Source organism: Taudactylus pleione, unplaced genomic scaffold (assembly GCF_031769625.1).
Source record: "Taudactylus pleione unplaced genomic scaffold, aTauple2 ptg000039l, whole genome shotgun sequence".
NCBI lineage: Eukaryota > Metazoa > Chordata > Amphibia > Anura > Myobatrachidae > Taudactylus > Taudactylus pleione.
In genome coordinates, this window is record NW_028284441.1 from 7440021 (window position 1) to 7455546 (window position 15526).

Here is a 15526-nt window from a genome sequence, read left to right on the forward strand (position 1 = left end):
GCTCGCCCATACAGCGGGTACAGGATTTTCAAGCGTCATTGTGTCTCCCCCTCTTTACTGCCTGCTGATTCTAGTTACAGATATTTGCTCTACCCTTACCCCTGCACTTGTCACAGCGGGCGGGATATTTGAAAAACCTGCGGCGCTGGGTTTTTCCAGCAGCCGCTGGGTTTTGATAATCAATAAGGTGCCTGAAAATGGGACACAGTGATTTCTATAGAAATTCTACAGAAATCACTGCATCTTTTTTCTCGTACCTCCAGAGCTAGTCTGATTTTAATTAAGCTATTGGAAGTTTCCAGTTAGCTTAATTATTCCTTAACTACTCACCTTCCACAACGGCGTCTTCTTCCTCCAGCGTCGGGAGCCGGGTCTTCTGCAGAAGGGTGAGTATGTGAGTGTGTGTGAGTGTTTGTAATACCCATTTAACACCAAAAACCCTGGTCTGACCTGGGTTTTCAGACATGGTTCCAACCCCGGTCAGACCCCGTTTTACACTGTACTTTCGATTTTGGTTATTCACCCGATCAACCCTGTTCACACTGAACCCGGGTCTGCCCTGCTAAACTTGTGGGGTCATAAAAAGTGGGAGGTGACTGCTCCACAACCACCAATCAGCTCATTTTAGGCATGACTCAGGTCGGAAAACACTGATTTCGCCGTTAACACTGCACCATTACCCAGGTCCATTCCTGGTCCAACCCTGGTAGCTACCTGGGTTGGATTCCCAGGTCACTTGACCCGGGTTATTTTTCAGAGACCCTTTTCCACTGAGCCGCAACTCGGGTAGACCCAGCAATAACACGGGTTACTGCAGCAGTGGGAAAGGGGTATATGTGTGTATGAGTGTGTGCGTGCGTGAGTGCATGAGTGTGTGTGACCCCCCCTCCAACCAGGCGCTGGGAGAACTACATCTCCCAGCAGCCCTTGCACCTCCTAGCTTCCTATGAGTCTCCCAGCAGCTCCCTCCTCAGTGACAAGATATTTTTTTATTTAATTTTTTCATGCGCCGCAGGGATTACAGCTCTGTAAAACAGTGTCCAATCATTTTTGTCTACATAGTGTATTTATGTTTTGTACTCATGCGATGATTCACAGCTGTACATTGTATTTATGCAGTTTACAGTATTTGTCATTATGTGTACCCCAATTACTGCGCTGCATACACCTAGTGCCTCCTAACAAATGGAAGGGAATAATAATAGATAACATTCACGTTTTACGTTGGGGGCTACAGTTTTTATGGCAAATTTGTGTTTTTACTAATTATTGTTTCTGGCTTCTGGCTCTCACAGTTTTCCACAAACTTGACGAGAGGTCATCATCTGGTCCAGGAGACTACTGACTAATTAAGTCACTAGATGGCAAAATTATATTTAATGTTGGGCAGCCACAGTATGAGTGAAATGGAAGCAATTTTACTTATGTTGGATTGACCAATGTGTGATGTTGTGTACACACTAGTACATATGGTTTGTTAGGTGAGCAGGATCGGGACGTCCTGTACAGGCTTTTGATTCTGGAACAACCTGTCTTACTGCTGGATATACGGCAGGCCACCTGAACACCTCTATAAGAACCTGTTCTTGTCTGCAGCTCCCGTTGCTGATTCACTAAATCTGGCCTGGCCAACCTGTGGTTCTCCAGTTTTTGTGAAACTACAAGTCTCAGCATGCCCTAGCACAGTTTTGCTATTAGGAAATGCTAAAACAGTGGCAAGGCGTACTGGGATGTTTAGTTTTACAAAAGCTGGAGAGTCACAGGTTGACCAGGCCTATTCTAAAATCGTCATCTACCAACAGAGTATTAGTAATACTTCATTATTCATTGATTCATATGTAACAGTTACACTTTATCCATTAGCGCTGTTTCCCGTCTAATGTCATTGTAGTGTCTGCAGGACCAGTATTACTCGGGACGTCTCAATACGAGACTCTAGACATGAGACCTACGCCGCCTCCCATCTGGAGAGACAGTGGTGAGCGCCTCATTGGTTACTACTCCAGAATTGTCCTTTATGGGAATGTGAGAGCACCAGGACACTAGCGTCTTTCAACTCCTGCAATTGTTTTATCAAGATATTCTCTCAGAAATCAAATCGACCCCCTGGAATTCCCCATTTGGATTAATCTGCACTGGCAACAAAACTTTGGCGGTATCTATTCATAATAATAATTTGGTCCATTAAAGACACTATTAAGACTGTGCATTAGAGCGCCATCTACTGTATTTATATGATATACTCAGCAACCAGTGTTCGAGGTTAAGCCAGTTATTTTTATACAGGTGTATTGGGTTTATTTTCTGAGTTACTATATGTATTTTTTATATTATATATTTTCTATTTAACTTTAGTTATCTGACTCCAGTCAAAGATATATTTTTGTATTATATAGATTTGTTTATCTAGTGGTTAAGGCAGCGCGGTTTTGCTATTGTTGTGTTTTTGTGTCAGATATTAATGATGATTGTTGCCATGATCGGTGTGAAATCAATGATCGCCATGAGTTTCCACTTGCACAAACCCCCACATTAGCCCTACGGATACTCGCATGAGGTAATAAATCTGGCATGCGTGGCTGCCCACAACTAGACACTTTGGATCTCATTCAGAGATGGACGCAGTGTAAATTTTCAGTATGCCCATGTGTCCCAATGGTTACAGCTAAGAATTAATTTTGACGCAAAAGCTGGGGATATATGAGTGGGCATTCCCAGGCCCGCCAAGAGCTGCGCCGGACACTGATAAACGGGGACGTGGCCTAACCGAGGAAGGCATTACCATGCCCCCTTAGGTTAAAAAAAGAAAAGTATTGCAGCGATGTCGAGGGGGCACTGTGAGCCCCCTCAGCCCGGCGCATAACCAGTGGGGGGCGCAATCAGCTTGACTGCTCCACCCACAGGCATAGGAGACTGCTGTGGCTACTTCTTAGCAGTCTCCCAGTGCAGCCCGACACACAGCAGCGTGTGCTGGGCTGCTGTGATGTAGAAGGGGGGGGTGCGGTGCTGGGCCCCTCCAGCAAGCCCGAGTAACTAGTACCCGCCCCTCTCTGCGCCCATGGGCATTCCTGGAAGGTGACATGGGGGCGGCTAGCTAGATATGGGTGTGTCACAGGCAGCGACCGCCTCTAGAGATGAAGTTGCACTGACACAGGCAGCCATGCTCAGAGATTCTGTGCCGCCATAGGGCTGGTACGATCTTCAATGGTGCGTCTTAATAAACTCAGCAATACATTAGAGCCGCAGCTAGTGGGCGTCCCAGTAGGAAAACCATCGGTTGCGGCATAATCATAAGGATGCACATGCGCTGCAATCGCGTCCACCCCTGAATCAGGCCCCTACTTGCAACTTAAATCAGCTTCACATTTTAATATTTCAAGAGGATTCAAGTAACCATAGGATTGTGGACATGAGCTCGCAGGGAACGTGGGCGAGTTTACCCCCCAGCCCATTGACCGCGGGTATATAATCATAATCAACTAGTAGTGTCCTGGGACTTATCCAATAATTCATTTTGTAATATTGTGTATGGTATGGTTTCTCACAGCTTTGCATGCATACAGAACCGTCCTCATACACCTAGTGTCTACACGCCATACGGCACAAGACATCTGGCATGACTGAAACGATCCAAGAGGTGTAGCGTACTGTCAAGCAGCAAAACCCCAAAGTGTACTAGGGATGTTGGGCTGTGACTTTAACCGCCAAGCAATTAGTCTTAAACACGTATATAGTCGCAGATGAAGCACAAAGGAACTTGGCGTGAGAAAAAGCAGCAGCCGTGGCATTGTAGCACTTCGTGGACAGATTCAAACTCAGTCACATACAGATGTACAAATGTTGCACATCAAATTGATCAATGCAAGCTAGCAATGTAGTTTTCTCACTCCCAGTTTTTTATTTTTGTGAAGAAGACACCCATTTTGAGAGTCGCCCAGGACCTTGCACACTAAGATGGGCTACTTTGTGCGAATTGAGCCACAGTGTATGAGGAGACATCTGTAATATTGATTGTTCTGTCTGTTCCGCTTGTTAATGCTGTTTCCTGCCCCCTTTTGCCTCTTCCGTTTTTGCTCTTTGTAGCTCAGCCTCAGGAACATTCTCTAGTGGAATGTTACTGTCCTACAGTATAGTTGTCCCCATGCCAGCTACTATACTTCACATGTCACACTCTAAGCACTAAGGATGATAATCAGAACAATTATAACAAACTCTTCAATTTAACATGGAATGCAAATGAGGTTCTTAGCACGTTTGTCCAAAAATGCAAGCCCTCCTACCACGTTGCAGTGATCTCATCAGGTGAGTCCCTAACATTCCTAAGGATCAAGTCCAGAAATGAAAACCCCCAGGCCACTGCAACCAAACTGCCCCAGAACACCACCAGTGAGCGATACGTAGCAGTTTAAATGGTAAAAAGTGTCACATCAGTAAGACGTAGCAGCTTAGGTGTTAAAAAGTTACATCAGTAAAAAAGTAACAATTAAAGGGGTCTATTTACTAAGCTGTGTTAGGAGACAAAGTGAAATGAGATAAGGTACCAGCCAGTCAGCTCCTAACTGCCATGTCACAGGCTGTGCTTGAAAAATGACATTTGGGAGCTGATTGGCTGGTACCTTATCACCGTTCACTTTGTCTCCTAACACTGCTTAGTAAATAGACCTCAAAGTGTTTAAAAGTGTTGCATTAGTAAAAAAAAAAATAGTTGTTTAAGTGCTAAAAAATGTTAGATTGGTAAGAAGTGTGCTAGAATCACCAGAGCAGAGAGCAACACTCCAGGCAGAAAAGAACTGCATGGGTTTTAACAGGAGCAGGGTGCTAGAATGAAAACTACATCATGTTAACTACAAGTACATAGAGTGTCTGCTGAATTCCTTTTGGCGTTTCATCCATTGCTCCTTTGTGGAACCTGAAGGCCAACCTGTTATTATTATTAGTATCCAAATTTGTGAACATCACCTGATAATAATTTATCACAACTTTAGGGTTAAGTCCTGGGGCGGCCAAATACCAGCACATGCATAACACCTATAGGAAAGGGGGCTGATCTACAGTAGGTTAAATACTCTTCATGATATGTTCTGATAACTTAAGAACAGTTTTGTGACACTTGCATTACTTTGTGAAACATCTCTTATTTTTGCTCCCTTCTGTGAAAAATCAAACCAACCAAACCATTGTCCTCATCTCTGTCCCCAACATCTGTATCGTTACCCAAATACAGTATAAGTGAACTCTATTTGCTATTTATCATTCTCTTCAGGATGAAAACCTGGTGTTCGCTCTTAGAATTGGCTAGTTGTACATTTTCAGCTACCAGCGCTCTTAACTTTCTTACAATCACTGATAAATGTGGTCGGCCTGCCCTAATGATACTAGTTAATGTATTTCTTGTTTCTTGACCAAATGCTGCTGTTGTCGAAGATAATTGTGTGTCAGTTATATGATGGGATTAGAGTGCTCTGATCTCAGCTCTTAGTGCTGAGAAGAAGGAAGTGGCTCTTTAATCTTTTAATGCTACCAATGTGTAATTGGCTGATTTAAGCATCATTTACCTCATCATAGCTAACTGGATTTTCTCTAGGACTCCTGAAAGTACCAAAACAGAAGCTGCAGCCCTTTTGCGCTTGACTGCTTACATTCTAGTCAATGACCTGTCTTAACAGCCGTGTTGTAGATCTGTAGTTTTATCACACTCCTTTTCCATCTCAGAACGTTTAATGAATATAATTATAAGAGAAAATAGAAGCATACATAAGAAAAGGGTGCTGAAACTGTGAATAATGACTGTCATTATATTGCAGAATTAATTATGACAAAAGTGATTCCATATAGATCCAATCTGGAACAAATTTCTCAAATGTATAGTGTGGTACATGGAATAATCTGAATTTACAATTCACGGAACAGAATTAGCAGGATTCCTCCAACTGGAAATGTATGAGATATTACCATGGAGCAGTTTATGCTGGTGGCCACATTGAGACTGAACACTGATCTCAGCTGTTATGCAAAAGTGCCCAGTACAAGAATATAGGAATCAAACAAATCCAGGGACCGGCACACTGCAGCAGTACAAACATTTCCATTCTATCAATTGTTCCATGTACAAATCTGACTCCTGTACAGGGCCCCACGCATCAGATGGCTGTGTCACCGATCCCCTAATCGGACCAGATATGCCGACTGGCGGCCATCGATGATCACTGATAATTCAGGGAATCGATTAAATTCTTCATGTTAAAAATCCCCGATTTGCTGATAGTGATCATATTTTGATCGTGATCGCCATATCGGTTAAATCCAACATGCTAGATTTCACCGATGACCTGACCCCGGCATCTGGGGATCGGTGAATTGGCCCAATACATAGCAGATGTATGGAGGCCTGATGATTTGTCTCATTGTACATGCACACAATCTATACCTGTATTTGAATAAGCGTGTCTTATATTTGTGCCCATTTACGCTTGGAGTAAGGAATGGAGATTTACAGCTGGCATACATCTTTAAGATGCACCTTTTATTGCGCATTCCATAGGCCTAAGTTGATGACCTTGGACACGGTACCTTTGCACCAGATAAGCTAGGTCTAAAGTTGTGTGTATCTTTAGATACAGTATCCCACAATATAACCATAGAAAGATACATGTACATTTTTAAATGTAACTTTATAAGGCTCCTCACTAATAAAATAATAGTTTCAATTGACAAAAAAGTGCTGGGTTTGATGTGTGCTTGCTAATCGCAGTGAACAAGTGGATCAGATTTACCTGGAACATGAGTGAACCAGCTCTACATGGTCAACCCCCCTATTGGACTGTCTAGAACTTTGCAACATTTTTTAGGTTCCCCCTATTTTCCACTTACTGTACCTATCACAAAACTGAACCAGCCGGGGTGGTAATGCCACAGCAGGAGGATACACAGCATGGGGCTTCTGCCAAAGCATTAAACCAGCCCCAAAATGGTCAGGCCAGGGCTGGCAAATGCTCAGAAAGAGGAAACCCCCACCCCCCAAAAAATGGGGTTCCCCTTCTAAGCATTAACCAGCCTTGGCCCTGACCGGTGGATGCATGGGAAATGGGTTAATTGCAGTAATACTATTTTTCTTACAGTGGAACTTCAGGTAACAGCCAGACTGCCCTTTGGCACTTGTAGAAATACAAGTGCCAGCAGGCCGGTGGCACCTGTATCCCCACTGTAAATAAAATATTAAACAAAACTCAGTACTCACACACCAAATATTGTAAATCTTTATTACACATTCACTCACTCACCCGCACTTACACTACAAACAGTACTTACCTAGTCCCTGAAGGAGGCCGGTCCTTTTCTCCAGTAGAGGTCCTAACTCTTGGTAAAATAACAAACCGTTCATGACCCCATGGACAGGCAGCGGGCAGTGCCACCTGAAATGGCAAGGTCATTCCCAGTCAGCTCTATTGACTATAATGGAGCAGATGTTACCCTGGCAGCGGCCGCACTCAGACAATCTGCAGTTTCCATTGCCGCGGCCCTAAGAAGCATGCAAAGATCATAGTGATCTGTGCATGCGTCTCCCATGGTGCCCGGGAAGGGACTTAAATGCACTCCAAAACACGTAAATTTGTTATTTAATCTGAGTTCCGAAGTGACAGCAGACTTGCACCGGAACCCCAAAGTAATTCCGAACTGGGACTCGATTCTACTCGGAATCCCTAACTTCGGGTGTGTTGTGTTTCAAGAAAACCGAACTGCACATCTCTAGACAAAATAGACATAACTTTTATTTATCCTTTGTCTAATATTAACTTGTGTCAGTATATATATATATATATATATATATATATATATACACTAAACCTGCTTGCAAAGCGTGATATTCACTGAAGAGCCATTGTTTTTGTTTTACACAAATAAGTCCTTTATTTCCTCGTTTTAAAATCCATTATATTCATGTGTGATAATCCGCAGAATAGGACAGAGAGAAGGGCTAGTGCCAGGCTGTATCATTGGGATGTGTCATTTGGGATATAGCAGGTCTGTAAGTACAATGTGACAGGGCAGTATTAGGAGGTAGCGCCCGATACTCAATTGTGTTCATTGCCTATATGCAGAGAAGACAGGCACAGCTGCCACAAATAAGCTGAGGATAGCATGGCTCTAACTGTTGCAAGCTTAATTTCATTCCATATAATATTTAGCTTATAAGTGCGCTGTGAGTGATACAGGTTATAAAAGATAAATGCAACATACTGTACATAAAGTTGTTGAGCGCAGTTACAAAAACTCCAGTGGTGTTTTGTGTTTGCGTTATTATAAGCCCATTAACATCAGTTATAACAAATCAAAATCTGAATAAATTGATCCTATAATTATATCGGAGTATTAGCCCACAATGCATTGCATTGAAAAGTGACATATCTGTATCCAAAATCCAAAAGGTCCAGCTGCGGTTTGGCTGCATTCCTGTCTTCCTTGCAAATTAAGTTGACATTAAGATAGCATGACTGTCCGACCCCGTCCTCCTGTTGGTGCGTACTGTCCTTTAATCTTGAGGGAAGAAAACCTCTCATTCAATGTGACATTAGTCTGCAAAACACATCAGCAATTTGTTACTTCGGTTTGGGAGCAATGCAATGTGAAGGTCCACAGTAAAACAAACCAACAACTTGTCACATAATGTAAAGAATCTAAGTCATTGGTGCAGACAGTCTATCAAACATTATTACTGTATTTTTTCCAGTAACCATTTTCTAAACGGAGCATTAAAAAAATTCAGACAAAGTTTGAGTTTTAAAGCTTCAGACTGCTAAATAATAATAATACAAAACAAATGCTGTTGAAAACATATGGGCTAATTCTGTTACTAAACACTGGATGACAGGATCCATTTCCAATGTAACCACATGTGGTTGGCCAAAATGGACAAATATGGCATTCAAGCCTAGCCGATCACATGGGGGAGGGTTTGTGAAAATCATCTAAATAAAGATAAAAAAGGCTCTATTCATTATCACTTAATTTCTACAAAAGCAAGTGAAAAGTAACATTTTCACTTGCTTTTGTAGAATTTAAGTTTTCAGGCCATTCATCAAGAAGGTAAAGCAGGAGATATCACAGAGATCTCCTGCTTACCTGTCTCTCCAGATGTGGCCCGCTGTCCCCATACACTAGTATCACAGATATCTCCTGCTTACCTTTCTCTCCCGATGTGGCCCGCTGTCCCCCATAGGCAAATGCAGGGGGGGTTTCCATCTGCCTGGAATCCCCCCTCCCCAGCACACACCATGGTCACAGTAGAAATAGTAATATAATAGAATGTTACTAGTGCTGCATGTTCTTCTCATTATCACAAATTAAATGATTAGCATCATCTGTGGATATTTTAATATTTGTCAGCCAGTAATAAATATACATGTGCACCAACTAGGAGATGTGGAAAATATGTACTGTTAGGGATGCACTGCTATATAGCATCATTAGGGTTAATTATTAATACTATATAATAATACACTATCCAGTACATAAGAAGACCCGATATGTACATATATGTCCAGGGCAGTGCTAGGTTCTGCTGCTCCCTCAGAGTCCCGGACTTGCTCCAATGCTCTGGAATGGTGCCCACATCGGAAATAAACACATTCAGCTCAGGCAGGATGGCCCTACTGCCGCATCTAATGGCTTACTGTGATCACTGGTCCTGTATATGCTGGAATTATGCAACACGATATACTTTGTATGTAACATATTAAAGCTGGATAAGTGCTAATTATGCCCTCTTCATGGACTGGCCACACTCACTCTAAAATTAAGCATTTGGAAACCCCCCTCTAGAAATCCTGCGTTTGCCACTGTCCCCATACACTAGCTTGGGGACAAGAATTTATCAAGCTCTGAATATACAATATTTTCGGAGCTTGACTGCGGGAGCATTCGCCATCTTCAGATGGCCTTTGCTCCAGCTCCGGAGTCCCGGGTTGCAAAGTGTCTGGCTTCTTCCGCCGGACACTGGGGCTTTTGTACGCCTGCGTGAACTCTAGGTGCACTAGTTTCACTGCTCCGAAAAGAGCAGTGAAAAGATTCGGGGAGACAGCTAATTTTCGGATCAGCTGTCTCCGAGCTAGAGCAATGATTAATTATCAGGGTGTGCTCGATAATTAACAAAATGGATAAAAGGCACAACAAATGGATAAACACAGACCAGAATGTTATGCAGCATGCCATATTCTCACTTACAGTACATATGCAAGGTTTCATTTGCTTTTTAAATAATCTTCTAAAACTATGATTTCAGGTTGGTCCAAGTGGAACTAAACCTAAAGAGGAAATCTGTTCCATTTGCACATGTAATATAAGATGCATCTTCTGCTGACTGGGGGCTCTGTTTATGGTATTACAGTTATAGTGCAGCCCACCTCCCAATGTAGCACAATAGTGGGCGTTGGGACACTGCTCTCTGGCAGGTACTCATGCCTGGAGAAGGGTTAATAAGCTGGGTTAGGATCTAAACCTCAGACCCCAAGCATTGTACTAGTTGAGACGAGGAACTAGATTTGTTACTGTATCCCAAAAGCAAAATAATTTTATGAATGTGAAAAAGTTTAGCATCCCAACAGTTTTCTGGAAAGACTTCTCATCAACATAATCAACCATGTCCTACACACAACACAACTATAAGGTAACTGGATTGCAAAAAAAGATAAAAATTAGGGCAACAGTCCATTAACAAGGGAGAATTGAAGTGTACACGAATATTTAACTAATGGAAGATACAGGATTAGGAGCACCTTTAGTAAATGATTAACAACTCACATGATTGGCCATAGCTCGGAAGTTGAATCTCAGAGGTACGCCTTTAGGAGGAGGATCTGTAGGCTGCCCTGCTGGTTTCCTCGGTCTCCCTCTAGGTTGCTTTATTCTTGTTTTGGCGGGTCTGTCATATAGAAAGCAGGCAATGTTAAGTTAACCAACAAGAAGAGCTAGAGAACACATAACAATGAGCCTAAGCATCCATGCAGCAAGCAGCAGACATAAGAAGGATGGGCCAAGCGACAGGAGAACTTTAGTGTGAGCACCAAGCAAAAGTTATACGGTTATACTCACTGTGAAGCAGGACTTGCTTTAGGGTTAGGAACGGAAACAGTTAAAGTTGATCCGAAACCTTCATTGTTTTGCCACCTGTGAATAAAATATACAGAGTGAATACAAATTTCAAATTACTTAATTGAAGAAAAACACACAAAATACTGACCTTCTAGCATTTAGCTGTCTCTTCCCATGATCCAATGTAACCCGTGGTGTTAACTGCAAGTAGAAAAGAAAAAATGTCCAGGTTTATATATCAGGATGTTTGCTGCATCTCTGGCTGTCTCAAACACATCTGACTGGCTGTCTCATGCACATCTGACTGGCTGTCTCATACACATCAGACTGGCTGTCTCATAAACATCAGACTGGCTGTCTCATACACATCAGACTGGCTGTCTCATACACATCAGACGGGCTGTCTCATACACATCAGACTGGCCTGGGGTATTACCTGGTGGACTTAACTGACTAAGCTCCTCCCTCTGCTGTGGGAGGGTGGGGCCTACAATGCTGTTGCTGTCCGCAAGGGGAGCCTCTTAACATAACAAGGAAGTACGGTGGGGGGGGGGCGCCCACAGCGGGCAATTTATAAGCTTTCTTTTCTTCCTAACTCCTGGGAGTCTCAGTTAATCCGAGTCCCAACACTCGGAGGGAAGGTGGGGGGTTGGGAGTGGTGGGGAAGGGGGGGGATGAGTCTCAGGGAGGGGTGGTGTCTTCAGTCACAGGACCGGACAGGTGTGAACTGCCTGCCTCTGTGACGGTTCCGGTTGGCTGTCCATAGCCCCAGAAAGGATGTCATACGGAAGTCGGGCTCAGTGCGTGACATCAGCTCACCAGCCTCTGCTTGACTCACATCTAGGGTTGACACCCAGAGCTGCGCCCTTTCACAGTTGGGGTGAGCTCCATTGTTGATGTTATTGTGTACTAGTAGTTTGCCCTGGCGGCTGGTTTTGTTTTTTGGTTGTTTTTTTACACTCTCTCTCTCCCCCATCTCTCTCTTCCCCATCTCATTCGCTCTCCTCCATATACCGGTCAACACCCCCCCCCCCCCCCCCACACCATCTATCTCTCTTCTGCATCTCTTACCCATATATCTCTCTCCGGGCTGGATGTACTAAGCATCGCATCCGCAATGTGGTACATCCCGCCTCTCATCGGGTACATTGCCACGGTATGTACCTAGAATATCGCAAAGGACAGCTCTCTCGATAAGAAGTCTCTCTGGGACTTTTATTGGGTAATGCCACCCGAAGATGGCGTTACCCACCGGGATGCATTCCAGTGCTGTGTACATATGGGGTATGTGGTAAAACCCCCGAAAACTGCATTTTCCCATTTAGTACATCCTGCCCTTCACCATATCTATCTCTCCCCCATATAACTCTCTCTCTCCCTCTCTATCTTACTCTTCTCCATCTCTCTCAATCCCTTTCTCTCTCTCTCTCTCTCTCTCTCTCTCTCTCTCTCTCTCAACCATCTCTTTCCCTCACCCATATACCTCTCTCTCTTCTCATGTCTCTCTCCCTTTCCCTATTTCCTCATCTATCTCCTCCTCTCCATATACGTCTCTCTCTCTTCCCCATCTCTCTCTCGCCCCATACACCTCTTAAATCAGTTAGGTATGTGTGTTTCAGGTAACAGTGCACTCAAATAATGCGTTTGATGTTTTTGCCACGACTAAAGCTTATGTTAGTACTTAGAAATCTCCTATTGTGACTATGAACCATGGAGCCCGGCAGAAAATGATTATTTTTATGGGAGTATAAAATGACCTAAAATCATTTCTCTTCCAAATACATAACTAGGCTTTATATAGTAGGTATTCAGTTGTGTGATATCAGAGTGACTTGTGTGTTAATTGTGTATTGTGATCAGTGTATATCAGTTATGTGAAATCAGCATAAACTGTGTATAGTGCTTGGTGTATATTGGCGGTGTGTCATCAGTATTACATTGGTATAGTTAGTGATGGGTATAGTGTGCATGTACAGTATATATTAGAATTGATATGGTTGTCTCTTTAATAGCTATGCCCCCCCCCCCCTCCTCTCCCACCAGGACATAGACTACTCACTCGGGCGGCCAGGTGAGTAGTGTATGTCCAGGTGGGAGGGCGGAGGGGGTATGTCCATGACTCGGCAGAGAGGGAAGCGCCAAAGGGCACCCCCTATGTTGGTTTCTGCACACATATGGTCACACTGGTTAGAATTATACCCAGGCCATTTTTACTGCGCCAGAAGGAAAGAATGAGGTGACCGGGGCAGTTATTCTTCATTCTTTCTGCCCCCCCTGGTGGCTGGCCACACCTTTTGAGCTTTATTATATCTCACTTCAGGGGGCCCCTACCATTGCTTTCCCCCTGTGGGACTACATGCCCCAGTCTGACACTGTCTCATATCACTGTATTGCTGGCAGGCCCAACCGATTCCTCTATGTAACGATCATCCTTTGCTTTCCGCTTGCATTCCCCATTATGATATTGCTTCTGTGTGCCTATCTCAATCCAGCGAGTGCAAAGGTCACAATAGCAACAAACTTCGCTCCTTACATACTCTGTGCTGCTGTGAGCATGCTTATGATCTAATTGGATATTCATGCTCCCTTCAATAATGGGGACAAGCAAACTAGTGGAGATTTAGAATGGCAGCAAAAAGTACACTGACCCAATTCAAGCATGCACCATTATAAAGAGTATTCACTGATGCTGACAAAGGCCCTCATTCAGAGCCGGACGCTCTGAGCAGAGCGCTCGCTCTGAATGAGGGCCGTCCTCCATAAAAATGGAGCGTCCTGCTGGACGCTCGTATAGCTGTGGGTCACCACCCACAGCCTATACGAGCGTGCAGGTTGATGGTCGCGATGGTCTTGACCATCACGACCATCGCCACTGCGAGCCGGAGCCTGCGGTTGAGTTTCTCAACCGCAAGGCCCGGAGTGATTTTGGCTCTATCAGAGCCAAAATCACTCCCACTGACATCACTAGTGATGTCAGTGGGCCGGCTTCTGACGGTAGGTGTTCCCTTGGGAACGCCCCCATCTGGGAGGCACGCCCCCGGCACGCCCACCAAAGGGGGCGTGCTGTCAATCAACATCGACAGCACGCCCCCTTTGATCAGACACAACGAGCGAAGGAAAGTCCTTCGCTCGTCACGTCTCGCGCATGCGCACGACGGAGCTCCCTCCGTCGTGAGCATGCTCAGTGCACACCATCGACCCACTTGCGAGCGGACAGCCGCTCGCGAGTGGGTCTGAATCAGGCCCAATGTTCAAAATGAAGAAAAACACAATCTTTAACAATAAAAAGAAGACTTCTACCTAAGGAGTATTAAGCCACATTCTCAGCACAGTCATAAAGATTATTTATCTGTATAGTGAATCCGTCCTCCGTATACGCTGAAACAGCAAACATAATAAGAATAAAACGTGCTCCAGGTGTGTCCATTGCATCACTGTATATGGACCATGTGTTTCCCATGGAGCTCAATGATACAGTATATCATTACAGGGATAGGCTGCAATTAACAAAACTAACTGTACTGCATTTAAAACGCTGATTTTAGAGTGTGTTAGGTATTCTTACATGAGCAATCTCTAATTACGATGTGCTCTGAATACATTTTCAATGTGGGATGTTTGTGTGATTATTTCAAACCTTAGAAAGGTAACTTGAACACTTTTCTGTTACTGTGTTTGCTCTTTGGCGGATTCCTATACCTCCTAACAGAGTCGCTTTAAGAGAAAAGGGGGCCCTTGTGCAGGATCCAATAGGACCTCCTCCTCTCTGGTGGCGTACTAGACTCTGGCATTGTGCCAGATTCTACTGCACAAGCATGTCTCCGGGAACATGTAATATTGATATAACCTCAATTAATTTATTAATTTGCTTGATAAGTACGGACCTCTAATATTAAATGAACGATTATTGCGCCTGGCTTTTGTTTTTATTGCTCTGGGAACATGGAGCCTGCGCCGCGTTTCGGGACATCTCTACTGCGCATGCGCGAATCACCAGTGAAATGGCCGCGGTGGCCATTTTCCCAGTGATTTCTGCAGCGTTGCTGCCAGCACCGAGCCGACAGAGAGGGGAGTATATTTAATTGGGTGCAGAGTATGCGTTGTGGGGGCCTCCTGGACCCAGGGGCCTGTGGGCACTGCACACCTTGCACCTATTATAAATACACCCCTGCCTCCTAATAGTTCTGATTTGGGACAGTATTCTTGGACCAGGAAAGCGGAGATATACCATAAACTGGCTGCTGAAACAAATTCAAATAATGCAAACTTACTTTTCTGTTATTATTGACTGCATTTGATCGTCGCTGCCTCTGCCCAACATTTGACTGTTTTCTTCTATTCTGTACGTTAATCCTGCTGTAATAATTATCGTTAGTGATATTGGGCACAATGCATTGCACGCAGCAGGACGAAGTTGTTTAAAAAGGAAATCCAGCTT

At 44.0% G+C, this 15526-nt stretch overlaps 1 protein-coding gene across 3 annotated transcripts in view; it reads right to left on the reverse strand.

Moving 5' to 3' along the window:
- Positions 1 to 7832: 7832 nt before the first annotated feature.
- LOC148538589 (UAP56-interacting factor-like) overlaps positions 7833 to 15526 on the reverse strand; it is a 53198-nt gene continuing 45504 nt past the window's right edge. The window contains exons 5-9 of one of the 3 annotated variants that reach the window (XM_088453031.1): positions 15360 to 15444; positions 11237 to 11289; positions 11089 to 11163; positions 10798 to 10918; positions 7833 to 8574 (exon numbers count right to left, since the gene is read on the reverse strand). In XM_088453031.1, coding sequence (XP_088309157.1) covers positions 8479 to 8574; positions 10798 to 10918; positions 11089 to 11163; positions 11237 to 11289; positions 15360 to 15444 — 430 coding nt within the window. In that variant the 3' untranslated portion in view covers positions 7833 to 8478. The remainder of the gene's footprint in view (positions 8575 to 10797; positions 10919 to 11088; positions 11164 to 11236; positions 11290 to 15359; positions 15445 to 15526) is intronic. The other 2 variants (XM_088453026.1, XM_088453018.1) reach the window with 2 other exon arrangements.